Below are 21568 nucleotides of genomic sequence, written 5' to 3' on the forward strand. Positions count from 1 at the left end.
TTTTGAATCAAACCATAGAACAAAAAAAAAACAAAAAAAACAAAAAAAATTGCACTCCCATCTTTTATTTTGGATTGAAGCTAAGATTTTTTTGACTTTATTGAGATGCTTTGCAAAATTCAAAGAATCCAAAAGAAAGAATGAAATCTACAATTCATTGGGTGAAAAGAATATAACAAAAAAGTAAGAACAAGAGTGGAAGCTCATGATCTTAATTCTTTGTTTTTATTTTTGAAGTGTTAGTCAAACAAAAGCATGCATGATTATTGCAAACCCCATGATTATGTTCTTTGGATTGTTATTGATTACTCATAAAGATTGTAATTGTAGAACTCTTTACGAATCTTTCTTAAATAATTAATCATGTTGTCCCTTTCGTTAATCTTCGTTGCCCACGAGCTGGATTGCTCTAATTTTCTGAATTGGGTCGAGACAATCTTTTAGAATAATTTTTGAGATCCCACGTCGATTGTAGAGGTGAACAAATCATTTTTTTGTAAAGGTGTGGAAATCTCTCTCTAAAGGGATATCCGGTTGAGTTCTTACGCTTTCATGTTTACAACTTAGTTGATCCGATTATTATAGAGATGAACCTAATCCAGAGTATGAACCATAAAAGAAAATATCGACTAAACCGATCAGGAATTTCAGTTACAGTACCTATTATCCAAAGAGGAATCCTTCCAATAGTCTCAACCATTTGTCCCACTTCCCTCCCCATTTCATCAAGTGGTCGCGCTAGAGACAGAAACAGTCATAGATAATTATGAGATCGATATCCTTCCGAATGGGATAAAGAGGACAAGATGCGTTTTAAGAAAGAGAAAACCCAAAAAAGACAATATCTGTTAGCGGTGGAGCTTGAGCCATCACAATTCACTGGTGACAATTCATTATTAACATCTATTACAAAGGTCAAATGTTGAGATGACGTCCCAACAAAAAAAAAATGTCATCCCACGAATCAACTCAAAATTTTCCATTTTTAAAAAATTCAACCCAACCCAACTTGTATAGTTTGAGTTGAGATAGTTCCAAATAGTCGAGTTCTCGGATCATATGAACACTCTAATTTATAAAAAAATATATTAACCTAAATAATTTGTTTAGTACGCACAAAACCCAAGAGTTCGATGGGTGAGGGGAATTTTCTCGAAACTTTCGTGTTCAAATTTGATGAATGAGACGTCGTAATCGACTGGGTGCCTAGGGTTCTTCAACATTATTATATATTCATTTAAAGTTTACACAACATGACGAGTGAAGTTGAGAAGAAAGACAACCAAATTTGAGACATTTATTGCCTCAGAGGTAGCAGTTGTCTCCATACAAAACTGCAACGCAAAGGACATCTGCAAAACTTCATCGTTTTTCTTTGTTTGTTTTCTGCTCATTCATACGCATCCATATTATTATTCTTCTTTTAATTTTTATGTTTTTGGGATAAATAAATAAATCAATCAATTTGGTTGTATGTTTCGATTCGGGTTTCTTGTTTCTTCCGAGGAGACGAGACACGGGTTGGTCGTAGATTTGTAAGAACGTGAAGGAGTTGTTCCTGTCTAGTTATTTTATGTCTCAATTGAGGTTTCTTGTTTCTTCCGAGGAGACGAGACATGGGTTGGTCGTAGATTTGTAAGAGTGTGAAGGAGTCGTTTCTGTCTAGTTATTTTATGTTTCAATTGAGTTTTTTTTTTTATTTCTTCCGAGGAGACGAGACACGGGTTGGTTGTAGATTTGTAAGAACGTGAAGGAGCCATTCCTATCTAGGTATTTTATGTTTCAATTGAGGTTTCTTGTTTCTTCCGAGGAGACGAGACGTGGGTTGGTCGTAGATTTGTAAGAACTTGAAGAGCGTTCCTGTCTAGTTATGTTATGTAAATTGGACTAATGTGGACCATGCACCACACTAGTTTCTCATTCAGACTACGTCACAAGATTCTCGATTTTTTTTTTTTTTAAATTCAAATTTCTAACTAATTGATCGAGATATTAATTTGAGTTTAGTTTGGATGAGATACGAACCTCACGAACCATTAGGAGAGCAATTTTAAAGATAAGATAACTAAAAAAGACGTAAGAGAATTGAAAATTATTATTTATATTAACAAAGTACACATTCTTCTTTGGTGTCTCGGTCTTAAAAACTTTAAAGTTAAATGTGTTTTACTTGAAGTAGCTTTATGTTCGGTGACTTCCTGTAAATTATTCTAAGTAGTATATGTGCAAAGACAAAATATGCTGAAGGACTCGTGTTTGTCTACGAGGATAATCTTTGGAGAAATTTTCCTAAAAAGCATGTGAATGAAGACAAATGACTCCTAAAATATGTTCATAGTCGATGGTTTTTCATACATATTCGACAACGCCTTCAACATATTTGACATTGTCTTTTCTTTAATAATGTTGAATGCAACGTTTCTGTGCAGCGTCAACCATCCTTGAGGTTTCACTGTTTCGTGGTCATGGAATTCAACTTCACCCAGACAAGGATTCGTGAAGATCTTCTAGTATAGACACTCTTCGATCTACATCTTCCAAAAACTAAAATCAAATCTATCGAACCTCTCGATCAAATCTTTGAGTTTTTCATCTTCATAGATAGTGGTGAATATCTCACAGCTCTGATACCAATTTTTAGGATCATACAACACTTCACACATTCAATACAGATGAACACAAAGAACAAGAGAGAAAAATGTAAGTAAAAATATTGGTTAAAGGTTTTATAGTGACGACTTCAAGTATGTAAAGTAAAAGTGAATGCAAAAAGTACATTCAAATCACTGTCCGAAGGTAAATAGGATTAAATTTACTTTATATAGTTTTACCAGATATAACCATAGTCTATGATCTCTGACCCTATATCCACTATCCCTTGTCCACCATTGCCAAGCTTGTGCAATTCTTGAGCCCAAGTAGCTGGAATTGGGCCGCTTCTTCTGTTATGACCTTAACCTCGGCTGCACACACCATATCCATTCATATTCATTCCACCTCTCTTGTCCAAGCCCATATGGTGCTAGTATCAATTATGTTCAATCACTTCGACGGAGGTTTCACACTCTTATAAAAAAATGTTTCATTCTCCTCTTCAACTAATGTGGGATCTCACAATTCATCTTCTTTGGAGTCCAGCGTCCTCACTAGCACTCACTTCCTTCTCCAATCGATGTGAGACTCCTCAATCCACCCCCCTTCAGGGCCCAACGTACTTGCTGGCGCACCACCTCGTATCCACCCCTTCGGGGCTCAGCCTCCTTGCTTGCACATCGCTTGGTGTCTAGCTTTGATATCATTTGTAACTGCCCAATTTTACCGCTAGCAGATATTGTCCTCTTTAGGCTTTCCCTTTCGAGCTTCCTCTTAAAATTTTTGAAAAGCGTCTGCTAGGGACAGGTCTCCACGAGATCTCACAAAGCAGCTTTGCTCCTTTGTCCAAGTTAAATGTAAAGGGTATACTAATAAAAAAAGAAAAAAACATCCTTCATGGGATTGGCTTCCTTGGCTTCCTCTTTCTACGAGCACAAGACTTAGTTAAATAGAACCAGAGTCGTTCTTTCTTTCAATCTTATTAGCTTCCTACTATGCAGTTTTTATCGATGAAACTCGCCAATGTTGGTCCAGAATCCAACGAGAAAATTCTACTAACAAATGTAAGTTGAATGGTCATCTATCATGTATGTTTTAGAACTTGATCGGTTTTAGCAATGCTGATCTATATACAACGATTTAGAACTCGAACATTTCGCGGTCGAGGATTCTTCGTACGAAAGGCGACTGGGTCGACAGTCTTCTAGCAATCAATCCTAGAATAGCCACATCTCACACAACATCTCATACTATGTTTCAACGTCATGAAACAATACCAACCATGTCAAGAAGAACATGTCAGCAACTTTCTAGCCTTTCCAAGGTAAGTTCAAGATCTTCAAACACACAACATGTTGTTTCCTTCTACAACGTTAACGAATCCATTCACGTGCAGATGAAACAATAGCTAGATAATCACAAAATGCAGCTGCAAAACTACAGACATGGATGGCAAAAGGTTATGATCTTGTTTTTGGTTGGCAATGGAGAATTGAAACAAAGGGTAAGAAAGAGATGGATATAAAGACAATCAGACCATGATGTTTGAAGGTTCATCAACGGTTGTGATTTGATTTCAAAGTCTCAGAATAAGCTGTCGTGTGTGTTGTATTGTTTCCTTTCATGTCACTGTTAAATTCTACCGACAATCATCTGTCAGTGTCAAGCTAAGACAACTAGATATCAGGATGTCACAATCCACCTCTTTTCGAGCCTCAACGTTCTCGCTGGCAATTGTCCCTTTCTCTAATCAATGTGAGATCCCCAATTCATCTCCCTTCAGGGTCGTTTGTGGCACACCGCCTCGTGTCCATTTCCCTTTGGATCCCGGGTAGTTTGTCAACTTCTCTATTTATTGCAACTTTATTGACTCCTTTCCTTTTTTTTTTTTTTTCCTTTAATCTCAAAATCTCACTCTTTAGGTCCTTTTCATCTACTTTTTCCCTTTCTTTTTCTTTCTTAATTGTCACTTTCTATCAAAATACAATATCAATCGCACTAAATCGATAGTCAGAGGTATGATATGACCCAATTTTATCTATGTCGTTCCATGATTCTAACTATGGATAAGATTTACGCAGCACCATAAATAAAAAATGTACTACAAAATTCGACAAAATGATATGAATGTGTATGATAGCCTCATAAAGTATGTACGTCATGATTTTTTTTTTATTTTTTATGTGGGACCTCATGCATTACCTCTCCAAGTATAATTGTCCGGCCACGTACTTATATATGAATTTAAGTTTTATTCTTTTTGTGGTTCAGCTTCGTGAGAGTATGCAAGCCCATATGCAAACCTAAAATTTACGAGAAAGCAGTATTTGTCTAGTAGATACGCATGCATGTACATAAATTGAACACAGAGACGTCCTATACATCCAAACTCACTCGAAAATGAAATTAGTTCTCAATGGTATAGACACAATTGAGATCGGAAACCATATTGCATGTGAGCGGTGGTTCAGTAGTTGAAGAGGTTGAATTGAAGGGGCCAAACCATTATTTGAATTATAATGGAAGAGGGTTTAAATAATTGAGCATAACCCATTTATGGCCTTTAAATTGCTTCTTCACCCAACAATGAATGCATAACATCATAGGGGTTGCCACCCACCCTCATTCTTTGGACTATCAATCACACCAACCCAACTAGGTGCTTTTCGAGGGAATTTACAGCCAAAAGAGGGGAACAAATCTATTACGAGTTGTCGTATTGATGGTTTGAAACGGTCTAAGTCCACAGTTATTATCTTTCCCTTTTGGGCTTTCTCGAAAAGTTTTAAAACTCGTTTGTTACGGAGAGGTTTCCACACATTTATAAGGAATGTTTTGTTCCACCACTCTCCCACCGATGTGAGATCTCACAATCCACTTCCTTGGGGGCCTAGCGTCTTTGATGACACACCTCCTAGTGTCTGGCTCTGATATCATTTGTAATAGTCAAAACCCACTGGTAGTCAATATTAACCTTTTAGACTTTCTCTCCTCGACTTTCCCTTAGAGTTTTAAGACGAGTTTGCTGGGGAGAGGTTTCTACACCCTTATAAAGAATGTTTCGTTCTCCTCTCCAACCGACGTGGGAACTCACAATCCACCCCCTTGATAGCCTAGTGTCACAACTTAACTATGAAGAGAGTAGGTTGTGACCCTTACGTTGCGACAATAGAAGCGGTGACCCTTACGTTGCGACAATAGAAGCGGCGACCCTCAAGTGGAGCCCATCCAACCACGCAAGGGCCTAGATGAGTGCCATGATGCAACCAAGGAGAACGGTGCATCATCTAACACACCACACGGAGTAGGCATTGAAGACAAGTTGAGACATAAGCAAGATAGAGACATCAAATAGACAATTGGGGCAAAGATAAGCTTGTTGAAGGGACAGGTAGGATCCCGGGCCTTAACCTCGGAAGTCAGAGTTTTGGAGGGAATTTGGGCATGCAGTTCTGGAGTTAAGTCCATCCATTTGAAATATGAATACTCGCCAAGTTTGGTGTCAATCAGACACCGGACGGACATTGCACAATAACAAATGATCATTCACCAAAATCATGTCTATGCCGGGAAGATTGAAAATAGCTCAAAATGTATTATAAGAGATACCATGGTGTTAGCTCTCCACCACTCCTGGGCCCTGTGGCCTGAGTGAACTACCATGTGGCACATACGTGTGTCATAGCATGGGCGAGCGTGCCGAGACGAGTGTCTCGGGAGACTTCCTTTGAAATGGGTTTTTTAAGGATAGTATCGGGCAGCTCTCCACCACTCCTGGGCCCTGTGGCCTAAGTGAACTACCCTGTGGCACATACGTGTGTCACAGTGTGGGCGAGCGTGCCGAGACGAGTGTCTCGGGCGACTTCCTTTGAAATGGGTTTTTTAAGGACAGTATCGGGCAGCTCGGGATGGCGTCAAGACATGGACCATGTCGATGGGGATCGAGATGACAAGATGAGATGCGACGTTGCATTGAGGGACCTTGACCCTGAGCAGAGGCAAAGTCGAGCCGAATAACTTGGCCTAGTGTAGAGGCAAGTTGGATGTGTCGCAGACGATTGAACATGCATGCGTAAGCGGCGTGTGTGGTTGAACAAGCTTGGATTCTGCACAAGCGATGTTTGATTGGCGAACACAAACCTCGCCTAAGGTCCGAAGCCACAAAGCCAGGGCGAAAAATATATATGGAGCTTAATTCCCCTTAAGGCTAGTCGTGAGCATGTCAAGATCATGACACCCAGCGTCCTCATTGGCATACCTCTCATTGCCCGACTCTGATATCATTTGTAATACCCCAAATCTACCGCTAGTAGATATTGTCATCTTTGAACTTTTTTTCTTGGGCTACCATTTTGTGGGTGTTTATGTTAGATAAGAACAAAACCCATCCTTCATGATGAACAAGGAAAATCTTCAAACGTTTGAGAAACATTGAGCCAACATTCATAATGACAGAACTAATGGCATTCACAGGAATTTTATTAACAAAGGGAAGAAAACAGAACATTTAGAACCAAACAAGGAGACAAAGAAAGAACACAGACTGCTCCTATTCTCTATCTGTTCATGTTTGAATCCTCCTATGTTCTTGTAAAGAATTGCCTCCCAAACAAAAGGAATATCAGAAAAGAATCTTGCTTATATCTTCCACACCATCACCATTTCTCTGCTGTTCTCTCTATACTACAATGTTTCTTCTTAGTCGACCAATTCGGTATTCGAAAATGGAACATTGTTGCCAACGGACGTACGTAGTTTTCAACTCCGTGTATTTCTGAACTTAGATGTCATCGGTTTTCGAGTTTTCGTTTCAAACAACCTGCTCGCCGATCAAGTCGAGACCAACGAGGAGAAAGGATATTCCTTGAAACATCAAGAAGTAGAAATGAATCCCTTGAGCTGAGAGAAGGCTTCTAGCTGAGGCTGTTAGGAGAAGGAAAGCCAATGCTAGTTCCTTCATGTATATTCTATTATGCTTCTTCTTCGACAAATTCTTGTCCTGTTTTTGTATTAACTCAATCTCCTCAAGGTTGTTAGCTGATGCACTCTTTTCAGTGTTCAACTCTTTTTTCCCGACCATCGAGACGAGATCACCCTCGGAGGATCGACCTGATTTCTTCGTAACGACCCATTCGTATGCACTGCCGAGTTGAAAAAGTCCCGAAACCATTGCGTTGAACTTTGTTACCGACATTGTGTTCTCGAAAAGGAGGTAAGGGACAATGAAAGGGAAGAACTTTGGTGCTGGAAGAATGTTGAGAAAAGACATGGTGGCTGGAATGTAACATACGACCCACGCAGGTAACACGGCTTCGGGAACGAACATCGTCATCGGAAGAATAATGCAGAAAAGTGTAAACGAATAAAACGGTAATATCAGCTTTCGTAGTAGAAAGAACAGGAAGATCAAGTTGAATTTCTTCCATATGCCAATCTGTATTTGGAGAAACAGAACACAATGTGAGATGATTGAAGCATGGCGCATGACAAAGACGTATCGATCGAATCGAATCGCGTACCTTTGATCGAACGATATCAGGCAAACAAAGACGAAACAATTGCATCGGTCCAGAATGCCATCGGTGCTGTTGTTTTCTATACGCTTCATACGATTCGGGTAATTCACATTGGCACTGAACAAAACAGTAACAAATCAACATCAAATCGCAAACAACAGTTCAGCTGACATTACCGACAAGATACGATACCTCTACATCGTTGAGGAATATGAATTTCCAGCCATGAAGATGAGCACGAACCGCAATGTCCATGTCCTCAACCGTGGTTCTTTCCAGCCATCCACCAGCTTCTTCAAGAGCCTTAATCCTCCAAACACCAGCCGTGCCATTGAATCCAAAGAAACTAAGAAAAACTCCATTAACCTGTTGCTCCACCTCGAAATGGAAGGCTAAGTTAATGTTCTGCAATCGGGTTAACAAGTTCTCGTCCTTGTTAACGAACGACCACCGCGCTTGAACGAGTCCAAGTTCCTCATTATCCTGAAGTTCCAATCATCAACAAAACATTACAATCACTCCAACCTTCCAAACATGATAACAACAACCAGATTACCTTAAAATGAGGAAGTGTTCTTTTAAGGAAATCAGAGGCAGGTTGAAAATCAGCATCAAAGATAGCAACAAATTCATAGTCTTTGACATAGCTGCAACTCATGGCAGACTTGAGATTGCCTGCCTTATACCCCTCTCGAATCACCCTATGTCGGTACACGATGTTGGCGTCGAGTTGCTGCCATTTACGAACCTCCTCTTGGATCAGCAATACGGTGATTGGATCATCCGAGTCGTCGAGAACCTGAATCAGTAACTTGTCTTTTGGCCAGTCTAAGTTGCATACAGCAGCAATTGATTGCTGATAAACCTATAATGAACAAATGAAACAATCAAAACCAGAAAGAATCACCAAAAACAGAGGATATTATGCATCAGAAATGAGCTAAACCTACAAATTTACCTCTTTTTCATTGCACATTGGGATCTGAACAAGAACCATAGGGAAGTAACCAGTCTCTCCAGATTCAAGATCGAACGCCGAAGCATTAGGAACCGGTTTGATTTTCTTGAAGCGGATCCAGAAACAACCCAAACAAAGAATCAACCTATCCAGAGTTTGAATGAGGAACAACACTATACAAACATTGGCCAAAAACTGGAGAGGAGGAGCAAAATAATCCACACGAATCACAACCCATTTCGAGTAAATCCAATCAAAAACATCCTTAACCCCAAATGGGTATGCCCAAAAGTAGTTCAATTCAAGATGGGGTGCGCTAAAATGCCAGCCCTTGTAATACGCCGCCACTTCAAACCCTAACAGACCCACCGACACCCAAAGGAAAATCTTAATAAACAAATAAAACCTGGTTTTGACAGTTGGGTTTTCCCTCACGCCGCTGTCGGCGTTGTCATTGTCGTTCTCGAGGTCGGCATCGGTTTTACCGGAAGCAACACGGCGTTTAACAGCAGCGCCGATGTTAACCAATGCAGAGCCAATGGAGGTTAAACAACCGGCAGCCTTATGAGCTTTAAGAAGAAGAACCCAAGTGAGTTGCTTGGCGTTTTTTCCTCGTCCTTTCTCTCTGATTCTACCCGGCGGCGACTCGGCGGCGATAATGAAGTCATCATCGGAAGGGCCTTGAAGTTCAACCATTGACCAGTTGGGATTCTCCATCTTTACAACAACAGGGGTTCCTTTATGGCTCTCTTTTCTCCACCAATTAGCCATTTCTATAGCCAATGCCTCAAACCCAGTTCAAAAAACAGAAATCTCCGACAAACCCTCAAATTCTCCACACAAACACACACGGATTTCAACTCTCAAACGTTGAAAACGGCAAAAAACAGAGATTTTGGCCTCATGGGTAAAATGAAAAATGGAAGGAAGATTACAGCTGAAATAGAATACAGAGTTATAAAAGAAGAGAGAGGGAGATGTATGAACATAAATAAGAACAGGGCTAGAAGCGTGAGAGAGAGAGAGAGAGAGAGAGAGAAATGGAAATCAGTAAAAAGGGATGGTAACAGCTCAACGCGGCTTCCCTTTGATTCCCTCCATGAGAGAGAAAATAAAGAAAAGGGAAAAACCACCAAAAAAACAAAAAAACAAAAAACAGAGGATTTAAGGAGTTAAAAAAAAAAAACATGTAGATGATTTTGGGTTTTTACCAGGATTGAAGTGAGGAGGAGTACTAGGTTGTGTTGTTGGTTTGATTTGAAACAAATTGAAAAACAGAGTAACAATAAAATTGGAAATGAAAATAGATCCACCGGAGAAACAGATGGAAAAGGACAATAATTAAGCTTTTATTAGATAACGAGATGAACAGTTGCCAGAAAATGACAATTTTAAGAACCCAGAATGAATTTTTTTGTGTTGTTAATCAACAGTGGCGAAGAAGAAACATTACAGATTTATGCTTCCGGGTTTTGTAATTGAAGATTCGCATCGTTGTTTCTCCTTCCATTCAATCTTGGATTGATCAATTTCTTTTTTGGTTTCACAACAAATTAATCTAAACCAAAATGAGGAACAGACAGAGCTTCAAATTGAAACGATCAAAAAGGATGGCCATACGCGAAAGGGGAGATTAAATAAATTATTATCTAAATTAGGAGTTTTTTTTTTTATTTATTTATTTATTTTTTTTTCTGGGCGACATAGAAAATTTAGTGGCCGCCACAATTTCTTTCCTTAAAACCATCAGCCGCATTCTACTAACCTAACAATCAAGGACAATCGTTTCAAAAAATTAATCAGAATTACAATTATTATTAAAAAACAAAAATTAATATTTTATTTTTTTAATTATTAAAAACAAATAGATTATTAACGAGATTTGCTCTTATTTCTGCCACCTATTTCATTTCTCATAAAAATTTTCATTTATATTTATTTTTGCACGAGAAATAGAGAGGGGATCAAAAATACTATCTTCATTAATGTTTACAACGTTTAAATAACATACAATCTACCAAATAATACATAAAAACAAGAGAAAAATATAAACTAACTAAATTTTCGTAATAAAATAAAATATACTACTCATCAAATCTAAGATAAAATATTAACGAAATATTTAAGATATATTGTATAAATAATTATTATAATATATTATCCAAATATTATATATTAATATTATGGCAGAATTCACTCTCATAATTTATATATAATTTATACCAATATAATTTCTCAGCGTTCAAATTTTAATTTTTAATTTTTTTAATATGGTAATATATATATATATATATATATATATATATATATATTTTTTTTTTTTTTTTTTTTTTTTTATGGAAACAAATTAAAATTTGGTAATGTAGGAAAGTCTCACTTACAAATATTTAAAAATAATAATTCTCGAATTTTGATATTTTGATAAATAAATTATTAAATTAAAATTCAAGAACCCTTTTTCTTCTCTAGCGTTAACACTACGCTTCACTAAAGAGCGCTTCAATGCAACGCTGGAAATATTATATTTATAAAATAAATTTAAAATTTTGTCTATATATATATATATATATATTCAATACATTTTAAAGCTCTGAAATTCGATTCTTTTAATATTAGTAATAAATAATAAATAATATATATTTTTTTTATAAGAAATAAATATATACACACGGGATAATATTACATATACGACTTTTTTTTTTCTTTTTCAATTTAATTTTAATAATTTGGTTGAATTTTCAAAATAATATTATTTTGGAACATATTTATAGTAATTAGTAATTAAGGTATGTGTGAATTAATAATTTTCCATATCAGAAAAAGCATGAAAATCTGTATGATTTAATTACATTTTAAATTTGCTATAATTATCTTTAAATCTTTTTTAATTATCTTATTTTTTAAATTATTATCATTCAAATATCAAATATCTACAGGTTACTAACATTATTACAAGTATCAACTTGCAAATTGAACCGAATTATTCCGTTTTCAAAAAATTGAATCTAACCCAAACTGAAAAAAAATCATAAAATAAAGAAATTAATAAGTTGGGATAATAATTATAAATTTAAAAAAATAAATTAAGAAAATAGGAAGAAAAAAAAAATGTGAAAACCGTGGGGGGACATATTAGTAATTTGGAGAAAAGGTTGAGGATTAAAGAGGGATTGAGACAAGGGAAGTGGGGTTGCACCGGCAAGAGGCGCACGTGGGGACAACGTTGATAAAAGCGCGGAGATGAAGACACGTGGGAGGAGTTGACGGTGGATGATCGGACACTCCAATGAACATTTTGTCGGAAAAGTGAAAACCATGGACCTTGGTCTGGCTAACTAATTCTCCTTCCTATGACCATTGGCTACACACTACAAGACAACTCAACCGAATCACGAGTCAATTTTTTTTAGATTTCATTTCATTATGTCACATAATTTATCATTTTAATATTATTATTCTATATTTTGATTTATAGTATAATATTTAATTAATTTATATTTTTTCAAGATATTAGTTGCTAGCTTGTATCCTATTTAAAGTGGATGAACATGAATCAAAATATATATCTTTGATTCCAATTCTATTTTTATTTCTCACTTTATTAGTGAGTTATATGAATATTTTAGAATAATAATTTATATTTTATTCGGTAAATTAAATTTGAATTGATGTATTGTCCATCGAGTTGGGAATAATAGTATTAAATTGGAGTACAGCTCCTCTTTCTTTTTTTAAATTAAAAAAAAAAATTTAAAAAAAACTTTTTCAATGGTGGACATGCTTTTGGGGAGTGTTCTTCAGCATAACCCAAAAATTAAATATTTATTTTCTTAAAAAAAGAAAAAAAAAAAGTGTAAAAAGACAAGTAGGTCCCTTACGAGGGCCGTGGGCGAGATAGAAAATTAATTATAATTTAATTTCGTAAAAGCAAAACTAAAAGCATTTAAATGATCTTAAAATAAAATGTAAGTGCCCTTTTTGGTAATTCTTTCTATTGCCGACACCCAAAAGACACCAAAAATATATAAATATAATTAAATAAAAAAAATTCATTTTCCAAAATTATATACAAAAAAAAAAAAATAATAATTAAACGGACTGAAATTATCAACCAATTCATATTATGACGAGTTAAAAAAAGTTTTTCGACTGATTAATATATTTACTATATAATAAAGGAGTTGAGACTCGACTATTATATTTTTTATTTACTAATATTTGTTTGATAATTAAACTCCCACGTCGGCTAATTTAGAGAATAATTATGGGTTTATAATCAAATAATACTCTCTTCATTGGTGTGAGGTCTTTTGGGAAGCGCCACGAGAGTTTATGCACAAAGTAGACAATATCATACCATTGCTGAGGGTCGTGTTGTCTATCATGTTTTAATTTTGTTTAACTTTAATTGAGATAATTAGGGTTTAGTTCAAACGGTGGTGCGCACTAGGCGGCCTGCTCGTCAGGTCCAGAAACATGCCCAATCAGCCCATTTATTAAAAAATGATGAATAGACATAAAATTTTAAAAAATTAAATACCATGCACAAAATTGAAAATGTAAAAATTTATTAAATAACTTTTATAGAATAACGAGCGTTAGTATATGAACGAAACTATTAGTATCATGTTTAAAAAATACTTATAAACTTTAAAAAATAATGTTAATATCAAAGTTTATAGATGACTTATAAAATGTATATTTTTTTTTTTATATATATAAAGATTAAACATATTTTATATAGCTATGACAATATTGACCTATGTTAGGAGGTTAGAATTCTCGTGAGTATGTTGTTAATTAATAATTTGTTTGTTTGAATAATTATAGATTTATTTGTGTTTGTGCGTGAATAATTATGAATCGTGGAAAAATTAATAAATAAATAAATAAATTATTTAAGTAAATGATATTTATGTTTATTTATGATATAAAATGCCCAAAAATATTTTATAATTATGATGTATTAAGCAACCAACCAATCAAAATTAATGTAATAAATAAAAATAATTACTCCAAAAATATATTTTTTTTCTAAATTAATATTTTTCATTAATTAATTCATTACATTTTTAACATATCTTTACCTAATTAGTTTTTAACTTCAGTAAATCAGTACTAGCATTTATTGAATAAATTATTATCAATTTACTCTAATTAAATAAATAATTATATTATTTTTTACAAATAAATAAATAAATAAAATGTGATTATTATTTTTATTAATGTATTATATAAGTTTTAATATTTTGAACTCTGGTGGGACGTGTCCATGCGTCTGCATCGTCCCTTCCTCAAACTTCAGTCCGCATAACCGAATCTTCTTGACTGCGGCGATCTCTGTGTGGTTGCAGTCTCAGGAACCAGGAAATGATGGTGGATCACTGCGCCTTTGCCTGGATCTTGGCTGCCGTGCTCGGTCTTGTAGTTGCGGTTACTTTCTTTGTCGCTGTTCTGAGGAGGAATCGCCGGGGAGGAACCGATTCCACTGCGAGTAAGGACTGCGTAATAAGTACTGCTATCGCCAATGGAGAATGTAAACCCGACGATGCCGACGCCGACGTTATCATTGTTGGAGCCGGTGTTGCCGGTTCCGCTCTTGCTCATACTCTCGGCAAGGTGTCTTGGTTTTAACGATTTATTTTGATTCTGACTCTGTTCTGTAGTTCTGTTCTTGCTTTCTCTTGCTCATACTTGCGTCGATCATTTTTTTTTATGAAAACTTGGCGTATTTGCGTTCTGTTGATATTTGATGCATAGAAAACCTCGGAATTAAAGAATCTATTGCATAGTTAATAGTTATCAATTATGGATTAGATGAAAAAATGGAAAGGAAGACAAAACGTTGGGGTCTAAGTAACTCTTCCATGTAACGAAAATTGAAGTGATTGGGAGATCAGATTGAATTTTGTAGGACGGTCGTCGAGTTCACGTGATTGAAAGAGACTTGACAGAGCCGGATAGAATCGTTGGTGAATTCTTACAGCCTGGTGGTTACCTCAAATTGATCGAGTTAGGACTTGGAGGTTTGTTTTGGCCTGGGAAATTTCTTTTCCAACTCTACTTTTTAAGTAAGCTATTCATCAGTTATTAAGGAAAAAATGTGTTTATACTGCAGATTGTGTTGAGGAAATTGATGCACAGAAGCTGTATGGCTATGCCCTTTTCAAGGATGGAAAGAACACTCGAGTTTCTTATCCATTGGGAAATTTTCACTCTGATGTATCTGGAAGAAGCTTCCACAATGGGCGCTTCATACAGAGAATGAGGGAGAAGGCTGCTTCCCTTCCCAAGTATGTTCTGTTTTCTGCTCCTTGAATTCTTAAAGAATAAGTTTCAACAACCCCTGTAGTTTTGAAGATCTCACGAATGTCCCGTTATCAGATGTTAAAAGTTAACTTCGATCTCTAGAAGTAATGATTCAATCCATACACTATGTTTCCTTAATACCCTTCTGGGTTACTCTATGATATGAAAATGCTCTTGAAAAGTTAAGAGTGTTTTGATTGAATTGTCAAACATTCATCATTGATTCGCCCTCCATGCTTCAATTCCGTGTTTCTTGTGATCTGGTGATGATCTGTATCCATTTCTTGTAGTGTGAGATTAGAGCAAGGGACAGTTACTTCGCTGCTTGAAACAAAAGGAACGATCAAAGGAGTGCAATATAAGTCTAAAAATGGTGAAGAGAAAACAGCATACGCACCTCTGACTATTGTTTGTGATGGCTGCTTCTCAAACTTACGCCGCTCTCTTTGCAAGCCAATGGTAAGGAGGTTTCAACAATGTAGTGGCACCCCAAAATAGACACTGAGCTTCCCTGCAAAACTGTGAAATCTAGAGTATTCTGGGTGAATATATTTAATAAGTTCTTCAAATTCCGAGCCCATTAACTGCTCTATCTTGTGCAGGTTGATGTTCCCTCTTGTTTTGTGGGATTGGTTCTTGAGAATTGCCAACTCCCTTTTGCTAATCATGGGCATGTTGTTCTCGGAGATCCTTCTCCTATTTTGTTCTATCCCATCAGCAGTACCGAGATCCGTTGTCTAGTTGATGTTCCTGGTCAGAAGGTTCCTTCTATATCAAATGGCGATATGGAGAAGTATTTGAAGACGGTAGTGGCGCCTCAGGTACAAATTTTGAGTTACTGTCTCAATGTTATGACTTCTAGTGCTTTGAACTGATGGATTACCAATACTCGTGCAGGTTCCTCCGCAAATCCATGATGCCTTTATAGCTGCTATTGAAAAGGGTAATATAAGGACAATGCCAAACAGAAGCATGCCTGCTGCTCCCCACCCGACACCCGGTGCCTTACTAATGGGTGATGCATTCAACATGCGCCACCCTCTCAACGGTGGAGGAATGACCGTAGCTTTGTCCGATATTGTTGTGCTCAGGAACCTCCTCAAGCCGCTCAAAGACTTAAATGATGCATCAACTCTCTGCAAGTATCTAGAATCCTTTTATACTCTGCGAAAGGTATGTTTAGCAGTTCATGTTGACATTCCTAAAAGCCATTTTTTGGTAAAGCTAATTTGTTCGTCTCAAACTGCAGCCAGTGGCTTCTACAATCAACACGTTGGCAGGAGCATTATACAAGGTCTTTTGTGCATCACCAGATCAAGCCAGGAAGGAAATGAGACAAGCTTGCTTTGATTATTTGAGCCTTGGAGGAGTATTCTCAAATGGACCTATCTCCTTGCTTGCAGGATTGAATCCTCGCCCATTAAGCCTGGTTCTCCATTTCTCTGCGGTGGCAATATATGGAGTTGGTCGCCTATTGCATCCATTTCCTTCTCTGAAAGGCATCTGGATTGGAGCAAGACTGATCTATGTGAGTTTTTTTAAATATTTCCCTCTGAAAACTTTGAACTTCAATGAGAAATGAATTGGTTTGTTGCAGAGCGCATCAGGAATCATATTGCCAATTATAAAGGCGGAAGGAGTTAGATTCATTCAAGAACCCCTAATAATATACCATAGTCGCTACGTAGATAATCACGATGACAACGTCGTTGATGTAAACCATCATTTAATTATGGACCGACTTCTAGTGAAAATACAATATATCAAGTAAAACGTACAGCTTTGCCATTTCTGCGTGGTATCACGCTCCTATGAAATCAAATATTAATAATACATGGCTGACCCACTCTTATTTTTTGCTTTACTATACTAACAAACTCGGGGGAGGGGTGTTCTAGCAAAAAGCCAATAAAATATCTCATACTGTTAAAAATGGTTCCACCGACGACGAGACGTGCAGTTAGTCTGTCTTACACTACTGCTCTTTCTTTCTAACTTTATGGCGTCATAAGATGTCATCACCTCTTTGAACTTGGCCTCAGCAGCCTCTGCAAAACAATGATCATAAGGAGCTAGCTAGAGTAGAAAATGAAGATGAATATTAGAAAAAGAATGTCGATTATCTTCCATGGTACCTTTATTTTCCTGGTTCTGATCTGGATGAAACTGCTTCGCCTTGGATTGGAATGCTGTCTGTGATCATGAATAGTTCAATTCACAACCCAGGACTTGAACAATAAAATACTTCATCGAAACCGACAGCAAAAGCTTCGACTCTAGTACAATAACATAGGAGGAGCTTAAATGAATTAGAATTAAACATACCTTAATCTCAGCATCTGTGTAAGGTGTTTTTCGACACCTATAGCAGAAATTAAGACAAGATGTCACTTTTAACACAGACAATTGAAACTAAATCCATCAGACCATTTAACACAGACAATTGAAACTAAATCCATCAGACCATAAAACTATTCCAGGGTCCAGCGAATGGAAGGCGACCATACAACGAACGTCACAATATACGAAAAGAGGAACAGTGCCAGGTTTACTCCTCACCAAAATTGGACAGGGAAGGAAAAACTATACGTATTTTAATCGTAAGCAATGTTATCAAACAGTAAATTCACCTGTCGAGACCCAAAACTGTGTAATGATGAGATAACAAGTAACTTGTTCTGACTCTTGGAGTTCCCCTATGATTATTACTTTGTTGCTCTCTGTAAAATGTCTCGGCCTTCCAATACCAATCATCTCGCTGGTGATGCTGATGATATGCACCAGGATCATTCTCTCTCCAGCTTTCATAACCTCTCTTGTATTTGTTCCTCTCTCGGTTGAATACATTCTGCATGCGCCTTATACGCTCCTACATCAAACAGACAAAAAACAAAATGACGAGGTATCAAGAATCCACGGTGAGAAAGAAATAAAATAAAGGTTGCGAAGAGGATAAAATATGTCGTGGTGAGATAAAGAATTTGAAAGCCTTGAACCCCAAAAGTGCCATGACACTATTACTAGCGGCTTGGACTGTTTTGAGATGGCTTCAAAGTCCAGTGTTCAAATCATATGTTGAATACTAAATAACTTAAACATTTGTTTCCTCCTGGAACTGGCCGTGAGTGGGCAAACCATCGTGGGGGATTAGAGGCAGGCCAAGAAGCATTGACACTTAAGTTTGACTAATGTCCACGTTCGACAAACACTCCTAATGATTGATGATTGAAATAGATGGTATCAAAGCGGAATCTCTCCTAGTAGGATGTGGTTTGAGGACAAACCAAGACGGCAGTTGGTGGGCATGTGACGTCCAAGTAAAGGAGGCATAAATAAAGAACCGATATCACTTTTGAATGAGAGTGATATTGAAGATATGATGACTAAGAAATGCCGAAAAGAATTGATAGCTACTTGCTATTCCAACAAGGTACATCTTTCTTTTTTATGACTCAATTATAGAACTTCAAAGTTAAGCGTGTTTAGTTTTTCTAAGAAGCATGTGAGTGAAGACAAAACATGCTAAAAAGATCATTGTTGATTTGTGGGGATAGTCTTCACTCTTAGAAGCAATTCAAGACAGGTAGGTAACATGGTCATGTTGCGGAAGATATAAAGGAATGTCGGAATCATTAGGTGCCGAATCTGGATTTCATATCCTGATCTAAATATTGGGCATGGAGCCTTACACTTGGACACTATAACACTTGTTGCACACTTATTAGCACAATAGAAGAGTCGACAAAGTCAAGATAGGTCCAAATTTTGTAGACACATAACGAACATTTGTTAAGTACACCAAATCGACACATAATGATATAGTAGAAAAAAAATCATAAATTTTGGGATCGAAATACATCAACCTCGTTTTCTTAAGCATATAAATATATAACACACTTTGAATTTCATTATTGTACAAAAATAATATATATTTTAAAAATTGTTTACTTTTATAAACATGTCTTTCCTCGGTCATTATACTAAACTTCTAAAAAATGACACGTCACAATGTCCAAATGTGTCGTGTATGTGGCCTATATCTGTATCCATGCTTCTTAGGAGGTAGGCCATTAACATGATACAAGAAGTGGTGTCCCATATCATGGTCATTAAGTGAGAGATAAAGAGGGAGAGAGAGAGAATTTGGAAAGTTAAATCAAGAACTAAACTTAAGGTTAGCCAACAGGACCAAATAAGATTCTGGCCAAAAAAGCATCTCTAGAGCTTCTCATCAAATTTCAAATTCAAAGAAACAAAGAAAATAATAAATAGCCAGAGAATTCTTACCACCCTCTCCATTTCTTCTTCATACTCCTCTTGCAGCCTACGATTATACCTTTTCCATGCTTCCTCCTGAAACGATGATCGGAAAGAACGGCCATTTCCTCCACTCCATGATGATTTTGACCTGCTCAACTTTTGTCCAACAAAGTTACAAACTCAGCCACAATATTTCAACCGTATATCGCCAAATCCTTTCTTTCCAGTTCTTTTGTGCAAGTTCTTTGTTTCAAACTTAAATCATTATAGGAGCCATGCCAAATATGCCTTAAAAGCAGTAAAAAATGCAAAATGAACTATTTCTCCCTCACATTGCAGCAGCCGATCCATGAACGAGTTTATCGAATATTAGATAGCATCATTAATGTACTCAGGCATATACCTGAGTGTATACCCAATCAACAGTTCTCCGCAGATGACTAACCTGCCCAAGAACAACCAATGTCAAATTAAGCAATAACTCCAAGGACAAAAACTAGTTAATGGAATTAGTTTCCAAATATACCAGAGAATTACTTTAAACTAGTTAATGGAATTAGTTTCCAAATATACCAGAAAATTATTTTACATCACTACAAATATACTCAACTATACAGATTCAGATAATTTCTTATCCTTCATGTGTCAGTTGATAACAGTCATGATCATTTCAATAGCATATACTGATGAAATTAGAATAACGCGTTTCATTACAGATCGAGATTCACATTGCCTATCACTATTCCAATTTCTGTTTTCAAAAAATCGAATGAACGTAGCTCAAAGCTTAAAATTCCATGGCAAGAACGAAGAGAATTAAAATTAAATCACCAGTAGCTAGGCTAAACAACAAAGATTGAGAAAAAGAACTCACGGCAAGAGTGGTGGCAGAGGCACCGATCAAACCGAAGAGAAGAATTCCCCAGAGTTTCGTATCCTCCTCCTCTTTCTGTTGATGCGGTGCTCTTGGCGATTGCCATTGATTATCCTTATCCGATTTGCCATTGTCGTCACTCATCTCCTCTGAATGTTGAAAGTCGCGTTCAGCTGATTATAATAGCAGATGTCGGTCGAATTCGAAACCCTAAAAGCATGGTTTAGGGATTCCTTCTCCCCTCCTCGTCTTTTCAATTCCGCTCTTCTCCCTTCCCCACACCGCCTTGATGAACAAACCCTCGTCTCGTCTCAATTCGCTTGTGCTACTAATTAATGGCTTTCTCTGAGAATTCAGAAGGGTTTAGGAGAAATTCAAAGGAGAAGACGAAGATAAACGAATTGAGAAATGAACGGTGAGAATTAGAAGCTATAAAATGAGGCTAACTTGTAAAATCAACGCTACTACGATTTGCGAGGAATAACTCGAACCAATATTTTATTATGGACCGTGACTAACATCAACACATGAATGCACAAAATAATTTAAGTATGCAATAGAAAAAAAACATTTATTTTTAATAAAATTTCAAACGATAAACAAAAAAAAAAAAAAACAATTAACAGTTTGGAAACAAATTACTAAAGAATGCAGATACAAAATAAAGATTGGATTAACGTCCCGGGACAACCTATTCCTCTGTGACAATCCCCATCTCCATCATGTCTGCCCTTGACCAACGCCTCGCTCTCCTGAAAAAAGAAAACATAGCAAGGATGAGTATAAAAATTATACTCAGTAACCACCTACTTGTAGACTCTCTTCGCATCCTAACTTAACAGGTTCCCACGGTCTCCTAATTTGGTGCTAGGTGGTTCTAATCTTAGTCCCTTGGGGCTTGCCCCTTGGGCTTTATTGGTTCATTGTCCTTTCATTTGATACCTAAAGGTTCCTTATGCCGAGCTAATATGGTCGGTATCTCCCTATGAGGCGTTACTTCTGGCTATCTGAGACTACATGATATCTAGCCTAGGGGTGTGCTAAGTATCTCCTAAGCCC

The 21568-nt window shown here is 36.7% G+C and overlaps 3 protein-coding genes across 4 annotated transcripts; 1 reads left to right on the forward strand and 2 right to left on the reverse strand.

Annotated features, from left to right (window-relative positions):
• Window positions 1-7041: 7041 nt before the first annotated feature.
• Window positions 7042-10193, reverse strand: LOC111798572 (putative xyloglucan glycosyltransferase 12). Its single transcript, XM_023681811.2, has 5 exons — window positions 9067-10193; window positions 8665-8973; window positions 8301-8591; window positions 8112-8225; window positions 7042-8026 (listed from the first exon to the last, which is right to left on the reverse strand). Exons 1-5 carry the CDS (start codon window positions 9835-9837, stop codon window positions 7403-7405), a joined length of 2109 nt encoding a protein of 702 aa, XP_023537579.2. The 5' UTR covers window positions 9838-10193; the 3' UTR covers window positions 7042-7402.
• A 4209-nt stretch (window positions 10194-14402) lies between these two features.
• Window positions 14403-17147, forward strand: LOC111798368 (squalene epoxidase 3-like). Its single transcript, XM_087125298.1, has 8 exons — window positions 14403-14685; window positions 14981-15092; window positions 15185-15359; window positions 15666-15834; window positions 15978-16196; window positions 16273-16548; window positions 16625-16903; window positions 16973-17147. The coding sequence occupies exons 1-8, from the start codon at window positions 14437-14439 to the stop codon at window positions 17144-17146; spliced, it is 1653 nt and encodes a 550-aa protein (XP_086981424.1). The 5' UTR covers window positions 14403-14436; the 3' UTR covers window position 17147.
• LOC111798369 (uncharacterized) lies at window positions 17085-20990 on the reverse strand. Of its 2 annotated transcripts, none has more exons than XM_023681463.2 (7): window positions 20510-20990; window positions 20039-20075; window positions 19663-19783; window positions 18006-18244; window positions 17701-17737; window positions 17511-17568; window positions 17085-17423 (listed from the first exon to the last, which is right to left on the reverse strand). In XM_023681463.2, exons 1-7 carry the CDS (start codon window positions 20613-20615, stop codon window positions 17302-17304), a joined length of 720 nt encoding a protein of 239 aa, XP_023537231.2. In that variant the 5' UTR covers window positions 20616-20990; the 3' UTR covers window positions 17085-17301. The 2 variants fall into 2 exon arrangements, with proteins under 2 accessions (XP_023537231.2, XP_023537230.2); XM_023681462.2 differs by having other exon boundaries at window positions 19663-19791; window positions 20039-20080; window positions 20510-20986.
• Between the last annotated feature and the right edge of the window lie 578 nt (window positions 20991-21568).

This window comes from Cucurbita pepo, chromosome 7 (assembly GCF_057944985.1).
Source record: "Cucurbita pepo subsp. pepo isolate OVF chromosome 7, ASM5794498v1, whole genome shotgun sequence".
In the NCBI taxonomy this organism is placed as follows: Eukaryota; Viridiplantae; Streptophyta; class Magnoliopsida; order Cucurbitales; family Cucurbitaceae; genus Cucurbita; species Cucurbita pepo.